The 20,324-nt window shown below is 46.4% G+C and overlaps 1 protein-coding gene across 1 annotated transcript in view; it reads left to right on the top strand.

Annotated features, from left to right (window-relative positions):
- Positions 1-20,324, top strand: part of LOC144727797 (zinc finger protein ZFPM2-like) — a 189,660-nt gene that overhangs the window by 55,381 nt on the left and 113,955 nt on the right. Inside the window, exon 4 of the mRNA XM_078606909.1 lies at positions 16,013-16,158. Coding sequence (XP_078463035.1) covers positions 16,013-16,158 — 146 coding nt within the window. The remainder of the gene's footprint in view (positions 1-16,012; positions 16,159-20,324) is intronic.

The raw sequence follows: 20,324 nt of genomic DNA, 5'->3' as shown, positions 1-20,324 counted from the left end.
AGCAGGTTGGAAATCTCGCAGCAGGTTGGAAATCTCGCAGCAGGTTGGAAATCTCGCAGCAGGTTGGAAATCTCGCAGCAGGTTGGAAATCTCGCAGCAGGTTGGAAATCTCGCAGCAGGTTGAAAATCTCGCAGCATGCAGGATCTCTGCGTGATCCATCAACCCCTCCTCAAAAGCACTGGACTACAAGCGTGCACAACCATGCCGAGCATCAATAGCCGGGCGCAGGCAGCTACGCACGCACGTGGCCTGTAAGCCGACACTCTGGAGGCAGCGAGGGTTGGTCGATCACACAAATGTTGAGAAACTCCCTTCTCACGCGTGTCAAGGTGCACTGCCCTGGCTCGCCAGGAGAAGGCGGGATAACAAGTGGACTGATTACCATCTGTTTCCAGCTGTATGTTGATAGTATTGCTCCGGTTCCCTCTCAATTGTATAATCAAAAATCGTCATGAATTGGCTGAAAACATCTTAAAATCGCATCAATGCAGCAGGACCCTCCTGGAAAAGTATCCAAAGACTCGGTCTAGCTATCCTGGGTGAATAAGTAAAGTATATTATCATTGCTATAACAATAATAATAACCATTGACAATGCAAGACAATATAATTTAGACTGTTTTTTTTCGTGTCAAAATGCAATCCCATCTGGAGGAGCTGCAACAATACTGATTCATGGTGAGAAGGGACAGTCCATCGCAGTGGAAAAAAGGGTGACAAGGAAAGGCCTTGAAGCGTGGAATTGAGCTCGAGCAGGGAGTCAACAGCACAGATGTCTGGCGGTGCGAGAGTTCCAGACCCCCGTTGGAGGAGAAGGAGAGACCCCCCCCCCCCCAGCAGCAGAGCGAACATTGACTTTTGTGACGTCGTGACAGAAAGGCGCAATGCCTCGTGCCCGTGGGAATAGTACGTCGACGCAGACGCACGTGCAGCCCAGCAGAGATGTATGAAAGTTTGGCCTGGGGCCATCAGATTGTATTGAAGTACTTCAAAGATAGTGAATGTGTGTTCCCAACTCAACATCAGGAGCGGCACAAGAGAGTCCCTTGAGACCGCAGAGACTGTGCTCTTACAGGGACCTCTGTGGCCGCACGTTTATATTTCGCAGATGAGATTTTGCACGGTATCTGCAGCGCAGGCTTAAGGGAACACGCATGCACACACATCCCTTCGGAGAGAGAACGCATTGTATTCTGGCGACAGTGATAATGGAGATTGTGCTGTAAGATTGATGACCATGATCACCTTGGGAGATAACCGTGATTTATGGTTTCGAGACGCTCGGAATAAATCACAATTTATCAATTTATTATTACCAGAGCTTAGCTTTAATTTAATATTTATTTTTTTACGCGTTTCCATAGTGACACAATGTTCTTATATATATATGTAATTTAATGCGTGTGTACACAACGTGTACACACGGTAATTTGTGTCCCAGGTCAAGTCAAAGGATCTGCCTGCTAAAATTAACAATGGGGCAGTTCTTATCTTTGTTAGTGGGCCCCGAGCCATCGGTGTAAATTCCACATTCCCATGGTCAGGGCCAGTCTATCCATTTGTCAAACCCATTGATTTCCTTTGGAGTGATACTCAATATATTAATCACAGCGGAATGATGGGCTGACTGCACCCCTTGGTCGGATTTGAACTCACAACCTTGCATATTGCGTACATGATGCAGAAATACACTTGTTCCAGACTCGCATAAGAACCAGCTGCCATAATGATCCGCAAGGGAGACCTGGGATAGACACAAAAGGGGGATGGCAAATGAAGGGATACACACACAATTACATCGCATGCAGATTGAATTAACACTGCTGGCTTTTTTTAGGCCATCTCTTTGTAACAAAAGTTTCCTGTCACCGCAATTTATGACGTGAGCAGTGATGATAGCGCCTAATACTGTACCGACTGTTTAGATCATTCAGAGCAGCGCCAGTGTGCCACTTTCAATGTACCTTATGGGACATCTATGCACAATAAGGCTGCATTGAGGGCAGCTTGAAAAGGAGAGATCGCTATCTCCGTGATCCGCAAAGAGGCTGTGTATCAGTGAGTGGGGCTCTGGCACAGAGAGAGGGGAGTTGGGGGATGGGGGCCTTGGATTGGGAGAGCGAGGGGGCATTGGTGGGGGAAGGAAGGGGGCTGGGTAGTTGGGAGATAGGCATGGCTGTGCAGAGACGGAAAGATGCCTAGTTTCCATGGCAAGTTGAAACTGTCTAAAACTAGAACTATTTTGTTTATTTTAACAGGTAAGGCCCATTGAGTGAAATAGCTATTTTTCAAATGCGACCTGACCTGGCCACACATGATATCTCAACGAAGTTGCTCATCACGTGGAAATTTATGGCAGTCAAATGCTCTCAACGCGTGTTTCTAAATGTGGAGGGAAACACTGGAGGACCTGGAAAAAAATCCACGCGACCACGGGGAGAGAGACACGCAAGCTCAAAATACACAGCAGGCGTCGGGGTCAGAATCAAACCTACGACCTCCTGTATACCAGGCGAAGCACTGGGACAGCGCAGAGCTTATAACCAGAGCTGGCAGGCTGCTCGAGCAGTATGTTTCCCCAAGCAGGCCAACGTATGCGTTTTCTAACCGACCTACATGACTCTACTGTGTGCATTTTTGCAGTTGTGCCGCTACGTAGCTCTCCAATGTGTTTTTCGGATTGTTTCGCGGGTTGTTTGGCACGATGCCCGACATTTCATTGCGCATGCTGGGGAACACACATCACAGATGGGAAAAAAACTTGTGAGATATCACATGATTAGAATGAAATTGTTATGTACTGCTGTGGTGGATTGTGGGTAATACAATAATAAACGGACAAAGGCGAGTCTCACCATGTCAATGTACAATCACATCTTGGTCCATCAGTTCATAGGCCTTCTTGAATTGCATTTGTCCTGGTGTGGCCTGTACTCTGCTGAATGAAAAGTGATTTTATTTTTAATAGAACCTTAACTTTATATTCTACATGGTTAAAGCTGGGATTAGCCCAGAAGCAATGACGAGATCACAGGGTCAACGTGGAAGTGAGATGCGTGTGCCGTATCATCACCGCTTAGTCCGTGTTAATATTACAGATTTGTATACGCTTAACGAGACTGGGAGTAAATGAAGAGTGAAAGAAAGCTTGAGAGGATGCTCGTGAATGACGCTACTGGGAAGTTGATGGCATTCGCTGGACAGATAAGATGCAGCAAGTTGCTGGCACAGTGGGGAGCACAGGTGGTGCATCTGCCAGTCATCTCGGTCGGTCAACTCATACCACCTGGGTCTACTCATCGTTCACCTAGCCTGGCATGAGCACCATGGTGACGTCACTTAACGGCAAACTGCGGCTGTTGTTGCTGTTGGAGAAATGAAACGTTGCGAATGTCGACGACGAAGTTTCGTCCAATTCCCCCCTTCTCTTGAGGACGCCGCGGTGGTGAGATGTCATCTTCCTCGCCTGGTCCGCAGGAGGTTGTGCGTTCGTTCCCGACACTGACGCCTGCTGTATATTTGGAGTTTGCGTGTTTTCCCAGTGTTCGCGTGAATTTTTCTCCGGGTCCTCTGGTTTGCCCCTCCACATTTAGAACCAACGTGCGTTCAGAGTATTTGGCTGCTATGCATTTCCACACGATAAGCCACAACGTTGAGCTATCAGTTGTGGCCAGGTTGCTTCTGAAAAGAAGAGCTACATAGCTAAATGGGACTTACCTGGTAAAATAAAAAATAGTTTAATTCATAGTTTTAGTTTACTCGGCATACATCGCAGAACAAACACGTGGTATCCGTTTTTGGGGAATGAGGAATTTCCCACCACTGTCTAGGGGCCGATTAACGGAGATGAGCGACCCCCCCCAACCCATTGCAAGTTTGGGCACAAATACTCAATCGAGTAAATTACAAGTGTTCAGAAAATTACCGGTTTGAAACTGGACACAATGTCAGACTAGCTTGCCGTTATCGTAAGGTAAACCCGTATTGTCGTGAATAGCTATTTAATAACAGCCTTGTGTTTGTTTACAAAATGTGATCATCAAATATAGAAGCTGGGATATTCTGGTCTCAACGCAGGCAGCTGGCGAGCCAAGGATGTGTTATTGGAGTGCAGGTTCTAGATTCTCTCGAACACAGCCAATGGAAGTCCACAATGGCCAGCTGAGCTACAGGAATCACCCATGATCTTGCCCTCCTGTTGCTGCCGCTATTCATGCTTCACATTAACTGTAAATTATACAGCAATGTAGACTGTAATAAATACTATAAGTAGTACTGTATTCATTTTCTGTCACTTATTCTCACGACGTGCATGGGCCCACGGGTGGTATGCTTATGAAACAACACCCTTTTGTGTGGCGCAATCCTGACCGCGAATGTCTTCCTTTTTGCAAAAGGAGATTTTAAAAACCGGCGTCGGACTTTCACCGCGGAGAGAAAAACAATCGCACGGCACGCGTGGCGCCGGGGCTAAACCAGAACCTCCGATTAGCATGGTTGGCTACGTACTTTGCGAAAGAAGTTTAACATACATAGACTCACACAGAGACCCATAGACTCACCCAGAGACCCATAGACTTACACAGAGACTCATAGGCTCCCACAGAGAGAGAGAGACCCATAGATTCATACAGAGACCCATAGACTCACCCAGAGACCCATAGACTCACACAGAGACCCATAGACTCACACAGAGACCCATAGGCTCCCACAGAGAGAAAGAGAGAGAGACCCATAGACTCACACAGAGACCCATAGGCTCCAACAGAGAGAGAGAGACCCATATATTCACACAGAGACCCATAGACTCACACAGAGACCCATAGACTCACACAGAGACAGACGCTCCCACAGAGAGAGAGAGAGAGACCCATAGATTCACACAGAAACCCATAGACTCACACAGAGACCCATAGACTCCCCCAGAGAGAGAGATACCCACAGATTCACACAGAGACCCATAGCTTGTTGTCCTTCCCCCGCACCTCCGCTTAGCACGGCCGGCTACGTACGGTGCGAAAGAAGTTCAACACACGTAGAAGTGGAAATTAGACGAAGGCTGCCGACGCAAAGAACGGCAAAGAGAGGGCCGGGGCGAAGGAGCAGGGGCGGAGAGATACAGCGCGAGGCAAAACGCGGCTGGAGCGAGAGAGCGGAGAGGACACCGTGTCGGCAGAGAGGGAGCGGGCGAGCGATGCTATCGGCCCCGGCTGCTGTTTAATACCGCGCGTCTACTCGGGTTTCGGAGGGCGGGAGTTGAAGCGGTCTTCTATTACCGGTCCCAGATTCCTGCAGAAACGCGGCTTCGGGCTGGAGAATGGAGAACTTGGTGGGTGGAGGCACTGGAAGTTATTAACGCACCCCCCCCCCCCCGCATTTCATGCACCGTAATCTTCTGAATGCGGCGGCACCCGTAGGATTATTTTGGCGGGTGTTTGCATGCAGATAGCGTTGGGCGATCTCGACATGGTTGTGATTGGGCGACGACAGAGCGGCATTTAAAGGAGCCCATGCAACACAAAGAAATATATATAAGGTGCACGGGCTAATGCCAATGACTGTGTGCAGAGCTTTGATGATTTCATGCATGGGGAATGTTCAAAAAGTCTTAAGAGCAAGGTGAAGTCAGTAAGTCGCGAGACGATGTGGTTAGAGTGCTCGACTCACAATCGGAAGGTCGTCGCGTGTTCAAATGCCGCGCCGGAAGGAAGTCGGGACCCATCATCGTCATCATCGCAGCAGCGATTCCTCGGGGGGGGGGGGGGTTGCTAAAATAAGAACTGTGTTTTTTTCTTTCTGGAATGTCAACATTGAATCTTGACTTGAAGCTTTCGTGACTGCAGGCATTCGTATTCTTGGGTCTTTCGGTAAAGTCACGTAGGTAAAAAATAAAAATAAATAAATAAAATTACAACTACCGAAAAAAAACAAAGAGCATGGATCCTTGCAGTCACGAAAACTTCAAATCTAGAATCATTTTCTTGAACCTATCTACGTGACTTTGCCGAAAGGCCCAAGAATACGGACTTCAACATTGGTTGACCTTTTTAACACGTTAGGCTTTCGCGACCAATATTATTCATAATAAAGGTGTTTGGGTTAGATCGCGTTGTTTATAAATGTGTCGCAACCCTCAACCACCCGACACGGCCAATCAATAAAAAATGTGTCACGTTGACAAAAAGACAAATAGTTCACTGCTTTAGCCCACCGGTGTGTTTGAAGAGTGAATCCACAATATTTACAATGTTTGAGTAGTACGACGTTTCGATGGAAATCACATCCAGCATCATCGGGCAATTTGCCATTAAAGGACCGGCCCACGTCAAAAGGAATGTGGAGTTTTCAATGCCGTTTCAGTTCAACCAGCAAAGGTGCAGCCCTGCAATTGCCTGCTCACCACACTGCTGGCACAGGGGCTTCTGTTGGAGGGAGCTGTCGAGAGTGGAATGCCACCCTAACACTCGCCTGAGCATGGACCCGCTTTGAATTGGCACGTTTTAATTTATTATCCTGTGAGACAATACAAAGCGTACAGTAGACACTGCGAGTAATTTAAGTGCCCCACATGTGACCACTGTGCCACTGCCCCCCCCCCCGCATGATTGCAAGTTGCCAGATACGGACGGTTCTATTATTTTGCCAGGGTGGAATTCAGTTGTCACAAACTGTCCGAAGAGGCCGGCGCAGTCGACTCTCCGTCGCATTGCAGAGCCGTCTTGACGGACAGAAAGCGTACAGGGTTAAACAAGTGGACATGCATTTCCGTGACTTCGTATTTGCTTTAAATTGAAGGGTGTGAGTTGCTGCTATGGGGGGTTATCATGGAGACCCCTTCAACATATAACCTGGATCATAACAAGAGGCTTCAAGGAGGGGGGGGGGGGGGCGTAGTATTAGAATAGCCTGATCTTTGCACAAAACACACCGACGTTTAATACGTTAGTGTCAGCGCATCTCCTCGCTCAAATGAGCAGCAAATGGCGTGGTTGTCACCTCTGCTGGCAGCCGGTGGTGGAAATTCAACATTGCCTTGGCGGACGCAGTTCCTTCACATTCGATGACGGTCGCTGACTTGCCACAACATGTTTCTCATTTTATTGACCCACCCCCGCTCCCTCTTCCCCCACGGGGATGATGGGGCTGTGTGGGACTCTGGGATTTAAACTCGGCAAAATGTAAAGTCTGCGAGTGAAAACTATGCAGGTCAAGCAAATGTAGAGTCGGCACAATGTATTGGACAAGCTCCGCTGATTTGAGAGCCATTTGGTATATATGTTCTGACTGCATTATAGCATAGGCACAGGATTGTTGTGAAATATTTGATCGCTTTAAAATGTCATTGTCTTTGCCATATGAATGTGGAATTTCCACCACAAGCTCAGGACCTACAAGAGAGATGATTATCTTCTTGAACTTGCTTGAGTAGGGAGACATTCACCCTTATTAGCTTATACAATACTGGACTTAAAAACATTCAGTATTTAACGTGTATTAAATTATCTATTTTAAAGCCATAAAATGCCATTGAACATTTGTATATCTCATGGAAAACATTACATTGTAGCATTTGCAATGATAAACATAAATAATAATAATAAACATAACTTATAATATAACATAGCGCGGTATAATAATAGCAATGCGATGTTGGTGCATACGGAATGCTGTACGAGATTCTCAATATGAATGAGTAATGTCTTACCTATGCAGTAATCATTTGGAAAACATAAAAAGGGATATAATGCTGGCTGTTGGCGTGACAATGCGCCATAGTTAGTATGCGACGTTAATTTGTTTTGTTCAATATTCAGGGCCAGCAAAGGTAAATGCCAATCACAGAATTCAAAATGGGCTTTATGGTTTTATCTGAAATTGAAATTTACTGATTACCATTGATTCTTCTGGTCATAGCATCTGTTGATTAACAAGGGCACACACTGTGTATGCTGATAAACTACCAACGTGACTTTTTTTGAAATTGGAACAGAGTTCAGGGCTCGCCGAAGCATTTAAGCAAGCTTGCACATTCAATCACGCGTCGCATTCTGCCTCCGCCCGCAGTTCATTATTTGATAATTCATGTCAGCTCTCCGTCACAAAGCGTTCAAGACAAGAGGCGTTTTCCCCAGCGGAGACCGCATGCTTTCCGCGGTGCCACATCAAACAAACCCATTTTTTTAGAGGGCTCAGCGGCTATCGGTCTGTGGCGAAATTGAAATTAGACCCAATTATTCGGTGGGATCGGGGAACCTGGCTTATCGGAGGCAAAGATGTCATTTCTTGCTTCGTGTCGCCGGGAAAAATCTTGGGAGCGATTGAAGGCGGGCAGGCGGGCGGGCGGGCGGGCGGGTGGGTGCGCCTCTGTGCGAGCGTGCACGCCGTCGGTCCCGGCCGGCCTCGTGTGCGAGCGCGAGTGTGAACACGCGAGTGTGAACACGCGAGTGTGAACACGCGCGTGTGTTTGCGTGCGCGCGCGCGCACCTTGTGTACACAACCTAGCTCTTTATCAGCGACCAAGATGTCGTTGCGGAGCGAGATTGAATGTGCCAGAGCGACGGCGTGAGATGTGCGTTTTGGACAGAGGTTGCACGCGAAGAGGTCAGAACTCGGCTGCTTATCATAGCCGGTGTGACAGGCAGGCATACCTCCCGAGATCACAAGACCTGACTTTATTATTATTATTATTCGCTTCCCCTCCTTTTTCTTCTCTCTCTCTCTCTCTCGCTCACTCGCTCTCTGTTTCTCTCGTGCAATATGCAGGAATAAACATGCGCCTTTGAAAATTCCTTGCGTTTATGCGGCATGCAAAAATGAAATTCACCTTGGGGTTTTTTTTATTTTTTCCGCGCGCGTTCTTAATGTTCACCTGTGTGTCGGGTTTGTTCAACATTGCAGTGTCGCAGTTGCATTTTGTCAACCAGAGGCAATGGACATTTGTTTTGTATTGCTTAGGTCCTGGAAATGCTCTGCCTTTTCATTTTTCCAGCTCATTAATGTGACGCTATGTAAACTTACAATCCACGATTCGTCAGTGTTAAAAGGAAATGCTAAACCGCGAAGAAAACAACACGCACCGATTTATCGCACGCAAAAGGCACACTTTCAAATGCATTGTCTTTATTTATTTCTTTACAAACTTCAATTCAACGCAGTCGGAAACCTCGTGAGACAAATTTACCAAACATCCTCCTTCCCCAACGACAATATGGTGCCCTCCACACTTAACATGCGTGCGAAATAAATTGCGACAATTAATGGCCTGCACCTGTTAGCTGGCGGATGTACCACAGATCTCCGGGGTGGTTCGCCTCCTCTGTCCCATGGGGAATGAACGGCAGCCCCTTGCCACTTTGTTTGTGCGCCGTTGCCCGAAGCAGCTTGCGCTGGTCTCGGAGAAGTCCTTGTTGATTAACTCACTCACTCGTCACTCGTTCGGTGACCTCCAATGTGTTAAGTGTCTAAAGCGTAAAGCCCCGTTTGAAAGAATAAATAAATACATCATCAGAACGCCGAGGGCAGCGAATGAATGGTAAATTTTTTTTACGTATTAACACAGCAGCTCGGTACTGTCAAAGATCAGCAACGGATGACTGAACAATGCATTGTGACCGTAACATAGCGAAGGCGACGATGCAGCCCGGCAATTACTTTCTTGCGCCCCTGCTGACAGAAGGGTCTCCACTAGAGGGTACCCCAGGAAACAAAATCCCCTCTGCAGGGTATGTTGGCCTACTCCTCCATGCCGGTCTCAGATGTCTTTAAAGAGAACCGAGTACCCACATTGTATCCCACCATACCCGGTCTGCCAATCTACTAACCATGCTGGGTCCACCGGTGACTTCTGTGTTGAAAGTCCAATGTGCCTCACCGTTAAAGCGAATATGAGTGGCTGACCGGTATGGTCTGTGAATGTCAGTACTGGGGAGACAAGCGAATGGAGTTACGTTGTTTTGGCCACACCCTATGCGAGCAATGCTGCTCTCAATAGGTGATCACCGACAGCTCTTTCCCTTCGTGGTCTACAGGGTATCGTTTAAGAGGCGTGGGAGCACAAGTTTATTCATACTCTTTGGGGTTTTTTCGGTAAAGTCACGTAGGTAAAAAATAAAATAAAATAAATGAAAACAACTAAATGTATTACCTACGTGACTTTACCGAAAAGAAAAGTATGAATCCTTGCAGTCACGAAAGCTTCAAATCTAGATTGTTCATTGATCATTATTGGAACGACAGATGCTGCCGCGATGTAAACGGTCAGCACACTGGACTTGTCATCCAGAGGTCGCCAGGTTCAATTGCCCAGCGTAGCAGTTGAAACAATTGACGAGTTTCTTAACCCCCCCACCTCCTCCCCCCCTCGCTCCTGTCTCTGTCTACCCAGCAGTATGAAGTGGCACGCCACCGTTGTTCCGTATGTGGGTCGTGTGTAGTCTGGTAAAGCGTGAGTCCTCTTCCAAATGTCTATTCATCATGGAAGAAATGGCAAAAAGCCCTCTGGAAGGGCTATTCTGGAGATCCTTTTATGGCTTTTCTAGAATAAGCAATCGCGGGGCTACACCTTTACCCACTGTAGGAGCCAGCAGTTGGTAGAGTAGCAGGGCATAGGGGCAGTAGCTTGGAGCGGGAGTGCGAGCATTGTTCGGACCATCGCTGCTTCATAATGCCTTGACTAGCCGAAAACGGTACCGGCCGTGTGGTTGTGGTGAGTGGGGAGGGAATGTCGGGGCCAAGCTGTTTAAAGGCCCCCCGCACATCCGCTCCGTCCGTGTGTACGAGTTGGCCGTCCTCACCGATGTCAGCGAAACAACCACCATTTTGGCTGCACATGCATGAATGTATGCATTGTGTGTGCCTATTCATTATCTTATCTTCCCATGCATGCGTTCATTCCTTTACGATTCAATCTTTCAGGTGGCTGTCCATTCATCAACTTTTTAATTACTGTAATTCATTACTTAATTAACGTGTTCATTAATTCTGCAGCAAATGCCATATTTGACCTTTGATATAGGTGTGATTTAAATGTGCATAATCTGGTATAAAATAACTAGATTCTATTCAGCGGATATTTTTTTTTTATGTGAAAAAAATGTGACCTTTTTAACAATTTTCTTCAAGTTCCGCTTTTTCGGCATCATGTCATCGGGCAAAACATATCCATCTGGCATGCTTGCAGAGCAGTGCATTACAATATGCTGAGGAGTGGCCCACAGAAGGCAATATTACAGAACTACTTCTGAGATAATTTCGGACGACCTCTTATCCCCACTAGGGGCACTGCGCAATCCCGCATTGCCTGCTACGAAGATAGTTATCCATCGCATGGCAGTTAAAACCACGTCCTTTTTATCGTTCAAGTTAGAATTCAATGGTTTATTTTGCTTTATTTGCTGACTGGGCTGAGACCATCAACTTCGTACACTCGATGACGCGGTTTAAGCACGAGTGGAGCTCGGCAGTGGCAGCTCAAGTGCTGTGACTCCTGATCCCACCTGGCCCCCTGAACACCTCTATTCGGTGATTGATCACAAAGGATGTTTTTATATTAGCATCTTAAAAATAGCGAATCTCACAGCTAAACCACTTTGGCGTTACTTCCATTACTGTGTTCTTTTGGTTCTATGTGGCTATATATGGTTTAAGAAAATCCACATAACCTACACAAACTATTGGGAAAGTGCTGTTGAATAGCACCTATTGATTTCAAAATATTGCATTAGCGGATGGTAGCCAGTACCACGCCTGGTTGCCTTTATTTGTCGATTGTCAATGTTTACACACTGGTATAAGGTATTCAATTAAGGCTCAGTCAACCTAGAGGAGGCCCAGGACTGGTTTAGATAGTCGCCATTGGTGCAGGCTGTGAGTGGGAACCAAACTCGGGTCACCTGGTGAATAGCACAGAGCGTGCTAACCCTACACCATACCGTGCACACGTTCACATGCACAGTCGAGGCAAAATCACATATCTACATATCACGCTTGGCCAATGGGTATTTTATTTTGCAGAGGAAATACACTGCAAATATTTTAAGTGGCTTTTATGATAGCGGTAATTACCGCATATCTCATTGACAACAGCAGTGCCTGGGTATACATAAAGAGTATAAATCACACATAGTTGGTCATTATGCGTCTCTGTCATTGTGTCAGTGTCATTTGTGCCATTGTTAATCTGGCCAGATGGTGCTATGTATTGAATGTTCAGCTCTCATTCAAAAGGCTATGACTTCAAATCACATGTCGGTGGTTAACATAGCCTATCATCATCATCATCCCTCCAGAGTCAATAAAATCAGTACCACTTTGTGGGAAAACAAGAGTGGTCATCGTGCCGGCGTTTATGAGTTTGCACTTGAAGCATTGGCACATATCGATTAGACAAAGGGGCACATTTATTTAACCAAATTCATTCTTTTCGAGTTAGTCTTCCCTTGCTCAAATGCTCATGAGGCAGCATTTGTCCACTTGGATATTCTGAGCCAGTTGGTCGTGGAAATTCCATATTCCCATGGCAGTGCCTGTGGACGGTTGAAGCCTCACAAGACTCATTTAATTGACCTCAAATGAATAATGAGGTTATTGGAACTCGCAGATTTTTAAGTCCTGAGCTTCAACCGAGCTACACGTCGTCCTGTGATTAAACAGATCCTAATCTTCGTAGACCTTGATATATCCACTGCTCAATGAAGGGATCTCCAAGCCATTGCAATCGCTCTCACTCCTACGATGCAACCACCAAGCTCCTGCGCATGAGCTGAATTGGTCGTGCCACCACGGGCGTGTTCGCGGCTTTGTCCGCTACTACTCCATCATCAAGTCTCGACCACTGGCCATCAATTCTTCAAGCGACATGTCCTGCCCAGTTCACGCGATGTCTCCAACTCGTGTCGGGAATAATTATTCAACCCAACTCGGCAAAAAAAATCTGAAAATAAATTGGTAATCTGTGGATGCACAGTTGGGCCAACTTGAGACTGGGGCAGAGCATACAAAATAAAACTGTGTATGGGAGCTTGCGAATGTTCACAGGAGCAGCGAGTCAAAGCTGCGCACAGAACAGTGCTCCCTATCAGCACACGTGTCAGATAAGCAGATGGACTTGGAGGGCAGGGTCTTTCCAGGAGGCAGAGTAGTGGTTGCCGCTGACGGGTTGTGGAGGTGGCGCATGGGACGCGGTGTCGCATGTGCGTGCGCGTGCGTGGGTGCATGTTTATGCGTCGGGTACAGAGGTTGCCGCAGGAATTGGTTGCGAAAGGGCCGGTACGTGACGGAGAAATTGGAAGTTTTTGTCCGGCCACGAATCGGTTCATTACCCATATCTGCCGGCGTCGGCACATTTTGATGAACGCCAGCCACCGACACAATTATGACGATAATTGGATTGATAAACGGTCGCCTCCTTTCTTGCCGGTGTGCGGGTTGAGCCCATGCCTCTCGCCCGCCCGCCCGCCCGCGTGTGTGGGTTGCTGCTGCTGCTGCGACTCCTGTGCTGTACACAAACACAAATCTGCTGTCATGTTACCGCCAGCTTTCCATTAACCCTTTGGGTGACAGTCCGCGATTGCCCGCGCTGGGGCTGACGCTAGCGCTGCCGTGCACCCACGGCAGAGTCCGTCGTCTCCTGAAGTATTTGAATCGCGACGCGGCTCATGGGCTGTGGCTGACTAAATCGTGCGTGCCGGCGAAGGCTGCAGGAGTGGAAATATTTGCGAAAGGAAGCGAGGTTAAAAAAGCATCCCTCCCGTTCTACAATAGCTTGCTTTTCATTTCTCTTTTTTTCTCACCTTGCACTGAGTTTTTATGATTTTCATTGCCGTGATTTTATTTTTTATTTTTTATCATTCTCCGCAGATAGCGTTTTATGCAAGCTGCTTACCAACATTGTGGCCTCATATCCACTCCCTCCCCACCTCATACACTTTCCAGATAAAGTGTTTGATATGTTTTTTTTGTTATCAAATATTTATCTAAACCAGCACCTGTTCGCCGTTTCTCCTTTTGGAAATGACATGAAATAGATTTATGATCAAGGTAACGTGTCATTCAAATATGTTGTACAAATAAATAATTATTCCAATGTACACTCACGCAAGATCCTGCTTTTGTGTAGGTTTATGGGCTGCTGTGGGCAAACTTTGTCTGCGAGCACCTGTTAAGGCTTATGCAGGACACAGCATGTACCATGGCCATCAGCACACATGCTCGGTTGCGTTTGTCAGCCTCGAGCTGCTACTGATCACATTTACCTAGGCAAGTCCCAAGCGATTGTTGTCTGTAAACATGTGCAGGCGAATATTATATATTTCTCGTTAATCACGATAATGTGTTGTCTTAAAGATGTGGTGACGGTATTTTATAATAATCTTAAATTCTATAGATATGCACTTAATGTGGGGTAGATGTTTAAAGGCACGCCGGTGTGAATTGTAAATGCGGTTTATATTTCGGTATAAATTTGGTATGGTTATTAGATCCTTCACTCGAAAATTACGATGAGGGAAACGTATTGGAGATGCTAACCAAAGGAAACTGTATTGAAGAGAAAATGTTCCACTTAACCTCACCGATTACAATTGCAACTGCTTCTATACAGCTCTACACTCAGGATGCGTCCATTGCAATTCCGTCACCCGAATAGAGAGAGATTCAACTCGTTGCATTGGTGGAAAATTGAATCCTGGTTGGCACCCGATATAGGAAGATTCGAGATGTATAAAGTTTGTGACAAGGATGTGCGTCGCTCTTCCTGTGATGACATTTACAAAAACCCTGATTTTAATGATGCTCGTGAAGATGACATCGGTTTGACGATAATTATGATGGTGATTCCATGTTATTGTTGTGATGACATTAACTATATTTTTGTAGCCTATTATTGATATGTATGATGATGCTTTCATAAATATGCTCACGATATTGCTTACATATTCATTCGTGTTCATACTCGTGATATAATTGTTTACAATGTCAATGATGATGGTTCTTGCCAGCAAGATGATGACTTTGTTTACACTGACGATTGTTTTATTTGATGACGGTGATGAAGACGGGCAGTATGCTTACCGTGAGGATGTTGATTTTGTTTCAACATGATGATAATTATCATAAAGATGATGATTACCATCTTCATTATTATAGTAATAGCAATAATAATTTACATTACCCCTATGGCCTCAGGAAGAGCTATAGTCTGTGTATAGTAGTATATAGTGTATAGTAATGTAGTGTAGTAGTGTATAGTAGTGTAGTGTATAGTTTATAGTCGTGTAGTGTAGAGTAGTGTAGTATATAGTTTAGTCTGTCGCCAGGGAGTGGGAGGTGTGGACCGCCACTACTCAACACGCTGCCGCCGCGACCCTCGCCAGGACAAGGAGACTGAGAAACGAGCAATTTACCCCGATGATGAAATTCGGTGGCGTGCTGGGGCCATTGGTTAACACACTGCGCTATGAAACCTGCGAAGGGACTTTTATTCCTGGCCACGGAATCAAAGTCACGAGTGATACCTCAACCAGTTCTGGGTCCTCCTACGCTTCACCATCACACACTGACCAGTGTGGTGAAGTATGTTCAATATTCTTCTTGGTTCTTTCGGTAAAGTCACGTAGAAGGGAAGTAATAAAATAATAAAAATAAAACAGCTGTCTCCCCGACAGACCTGGTCTTCACCTGACGACGGCTGCTTGCGTTGTGGCCGAAACGTCGTGAGAATTATTTTATTATGTTTTATTTCTATTATTTTATTACTTCCCTTCTACGTGACTTTACCGAAAGAACCAAGAAGATGAATCTCTGCAGTCACGAAAGCTTTAAATCGAAATATGTTCAATATTGCCCATGACGGTGTGGAGAGTAGGGACCCAGGCCGACCGTGGAAGTTGCGCTTTTCCCGACTATAGATAGTAGGCCGTGAATTATTCTATTTTATTCTTAATTTAATTGGCGATGCAACTGTTGCTCACCGCCTGACCGCCGGTTCCCCATGCGTGTGTGCGCGTGTGCACAGGCGAGCTGGAGATGGGCGAGTTGGACTCAGAGAGGCGAGGGGTGAGAACTCGCATCGCCCTGCAGGCCGGGGTCACGTGGGGCCCCTACCCACGCCGCTCCGCCAGGGGCCCACCCAGCCCTGGGTCTCCGCACAGCGGCATGGAGGTGGGATCCCTGTTCCTCACTCGCGTGCTCACTCACTGACTCAAAGACAAAGGTCCCCCGTGTAGCCTGGACAAATTGTTGGGGCGAGTGCTGTTAGCGAGCAGCAACCTACGAAGGTTGGCACGGGAGGGTAGGTGGCCAGCACCAAGCCCGACCACCTTTGTCTCCCTAGTGGCGATGTTTGCACATCACATCGAGTTCTCATTTGGGAGGAGCACGAAGGGAGGCTGCTGGGAAATACATTTTTACACTTTATTCATTTTTTAATTTTATGTTTTTTTATTCACGTCACGCTGAGTCGACCTAGGGGAGGCTCCGAAACGGTTAAAATAATCGTGATCGGGACTCGCAGGGTTCGTAGCACAGCGCGCTAACCGCTACGCTACCTGCTCCACACGACTCACTCACATGCTTATTCACTTACACGCTCACTCACACACTCACTCACTCAACAACAACACCTGCCATCCACCACTAAGTGGCAGCGACGTGACCATGGCCACGTGAAGTGTCGAAAGCTCACTGCTGGCAGGAGGTCTCGGAACAGACAGAAGTTGCCATGGGTTGACCGACTGAGATGACTGGCAGATGTACACCAGCTGGGCCCCCTACTGTGCCAACTTGCCGCATTTTAGCTGCCCAGCGCTCCCACGTACAGAACGACAGAGTGAAATATCAAAGATGGGAATTATCTAAATTACATTTAATTTAAAATGTGTAAATTCATTACAGTTGTAATTTCTAATTGGTATCTAAATTGCATACCTCAAAGTAATTGGCAATTTGTATCAGAATTGCGTGAGATACGGTGAAATTGGTCATTTGTTTCTGGTTACATTTCATCCAGTAATTTGTAATATGAATGTCTTTTACCCATCTCTGCCTTGCAGTGACACACTGTGCACGGCACGTAGCGTATACAATCATCAATAATCTCAACAGATCTCAGCAAATAAGCAGGTTTGGTGGCTGCGGAGTACTGCCTAGCTGGCCAGGGGATGCTCGATGTTGCACTTCAAGGCTGAATGGAATAACGGAGGATACATATGGACCACAAACTCACGCTGTGGGCTATAAGACCAAGGTGGTTAGTGTATGCAGCACCAGTACTCCCCACTGAGACCTTGCTGCGTTTCAGCAGCGCAAATCTCTCCGTGATTGGTTCAAGCCTTGATCCTGTGTAACGTTTCTGGAGGGCAGCTGCTACCGGCCATCCAACTTAGTTTTGAAAGCATCAAAGATCCCTGTTAGAGAGCACCTTTGTGGCTTGCACAGTGCATGACGTTCAATGGGACCAGTACCACGCCCATCCGCCTTTGTCTCTCCACTGCCGATGTTTTTATGTGCCACACTGGGTCCTCATTTAAGGCAGAGTCAATTGGGGGGGGGGGGGGGGCACTGTTGCAGCAGTGTAACGGTTATCACACTGGACTTGCAATCCAAAGGTCACCGCTTAAATCTCCTGGCGTGGTAGTTGAGATACTGGGCAAGTCTCGAAGGGCCCCCGAGTCTGTCCACCCAGCAGTAGAGGTGGCTTCACTTACGGTGAGTAGAACGGCAGGTCCACGTGTGGTGGGGTAAAGTGTGGCTGCTTCAACCTCTTCAAAAATACGAACAAAAAATATCTTTTATTTTACCAGGTAAGATCCACTGAGCCATATATATTTATATATTTATATTATATTTTTCAGAAGCGACCTGGCCATGAATGATAGCTCAACAAAGTGGCTTATCACGTGGAAATTAATATCAGCCAAATACTCTATAAGCGCATGTTTCTAAATGTGGAGATAAAATTCCACGCGATCACCGTGAGAGAGGCATGCAAACTCCAAATATAGCGGTGTCGGGGTCGGGATCAAACCCACGACCTCCTGCGTACCAGGCGAGGTAGTTAGCATCTCGCCACGATGGCACCCAGCGTGGAAGAGGAGGCCAATATACTCTCAATAGCTCCCTCTCGCGGAGGCCCTTCTGGCAGAAGTACAGTGAGCAATTGCAGGCCTGCAGCTTTGTCTTTTTTTACCAACTGAAGGGAGAACCAGGGCAGGTTCATCTACAGCCTAATCGCTGTGGTGTGTACAATTTTGCATTTGCATGCATACACGAACATTCAACATACACACGCACATTTTTGCACAATTGCAAAAACAAATGTGCCTTTGTGTACGCTGCATGAGCATTTCTTACACTCACCCACAGATAGCCTTCAATTCCCCAATGGCTCTCCTGCACCACACATGTAGATTACTCCAAATCAAATACCCCCACACCTGTCCTTGAGTGTCACTGCAGGTGTGTGATTGCATTTGGACCGTTCCATTTTTCACAAGAACTGGGTGAGCCACGGAAATCTAGGCTTGGTGGTTACGCCGATTTTTACTGGCGCTGTGCGTGGCCAAAAATCTGCGGAGGGTGTAAATAAAAACGTCAAAGCGAGGTACAAATCTAACAGTTATAAATACATCACCATTTATACGTGCATTATTGATGAGCACGAAGAAAAGTGCGTCCACTGAGGAGATGGAGCGATAAAAAAAACGTCTGGGTGCAGCTTCAAAGCGGTATATTACCTCACAGGATTGTGAAAGATTGCATCAGCTTGGGGAGGCTTTTATCCAGCAGTGGATGAACCATGGCTGAAGCCTGAAGATGACGAACATATATTACATATTTTAAGAACACATTTCCGTAGTTACTCAATGTTGTGTGTCCTTATTTTTAAAATCCTTTATATTACGTTCACTTGCTTGCTTGCGCGCTTACGACCGTGCAAATCTTTCGGTCGTTTTTTAACCCACTTCCCGTGATCCAATCGAGCTGACATTTTGCACACAGACTCGTTGTGCGTGACAATTTATTTTCGTGAAAATTTTTTTCTAAAATTTTACACTTTTAGGAATTTTTTTTTCTATTTAATTACCAATTGCTTAATGGTGGCAGGCAATCATCTGACCCATAGGTGGCAGCCATCTCAAGCCAGAGGACGAGAGGACTCTAGCCGCCCGTTTCAAAGACCAATGTGGGCTGGGTTGTGGCCCATTGAACACGCATATAAAGGATTTATAGTGAAAAACTTTGTTTTTACGGGTTAATTTTTTGCATTTCATTTTTTCCATACGTGCACAGTACGTACCCACTGCCGATTTGAGTTAGCCAGGTCGAGGCATCTTGCTGTTTAAATTAGCAATGGGATGGCACCCACCTCCATATGTTGGATCCAAGCTGAGCTGGCTGGCTGGGATGCTCCACATAGACACTTCTATCCATAGGATCATCACTCTTTGCTCATCACGAAGTGGCGCTTGCTTTTATTTGAACCGTAGAATGATCGGGATGATGAAGAGACGATGGGCTGGGTTGACCACTGACAGATATTTGTTTCTCTCGATCGCGTGGGCAAGTTCTCGAATGTGGAGCGGACACTCAGGTAGTCGGATTGATTTAGGTGGAGCAGCTCAGGGTGTCACGTGGGATGATGTAACGGGGCTGCAATGCTTCGAATGAACGCGTGCGCTGGGACGCCTTGCGGGTGTTGCGGTGCACGCTTGTTGCTTCACGTGTGTCACTGGCCACCACGGTGCCCCCCGTAGCATCCCACCGTTGCACTGCGGAAGCACGCGGACATTATTAGCGAGCAGTTATGCTGTACGCTCTGAAAACTAATCAGAGCGGGGCGATAAAAATAGGATTACATTATAATATCGGTGATGCATCACGTTATCTTCAGTGTTACTTAATGAATACTTTTTTTTTACAATCGTAAAAAATGGGACCCCTGACACAGGCGCTAAATTATACATTCGTAATTTTAATATATACGTTGAAATTTTATTGGCACATTTTTATTGCGTTGCAAAAAAAAAGTATGTGTTTTTAATGCGAGCTCTAAATGTTACGCAAAAATAAATGTGAATTAAGGGAAAGTTTAAGGTACAAAGGGGTATAGTGCGCATGTTATTACTCAGTGTTGTATGTGTGTCTTTTTGTCTTTGCGTGTGTGTACGTGTGTGTATGTTGGGAGCGGTAATGTAGTGGTTAGCTCGCTGTACTGCGAACCCGACGACCTGAGTTTGATTCCCACTCACGGCCAACACCGTTAACGATTATATGAATCGATCCAGGGCCTCCCCTAGGTCGACTCGTGCGGTGTGTAAACATCGCAA

The sequence above is a fragment of the Lampetra planeri genome, chromosome 26 (genome assembly GCF_965212315.1).
Source record: "Lampetra planeri chromosome 26, kcLamPlan1.2.h2, whole genome shotgun sequence".
Lineage (NCBI taxonomy): Eukaryota > Metazoa > Chordata > Hyperoartia > Petromyzontiformes > Petromyzontidae > Lampetra > Lampetra planeri.
Note: the sequence above shows the minus strand (reverse complement) of the source record. Positions and strands in the feature narration are given on the sequence as shown.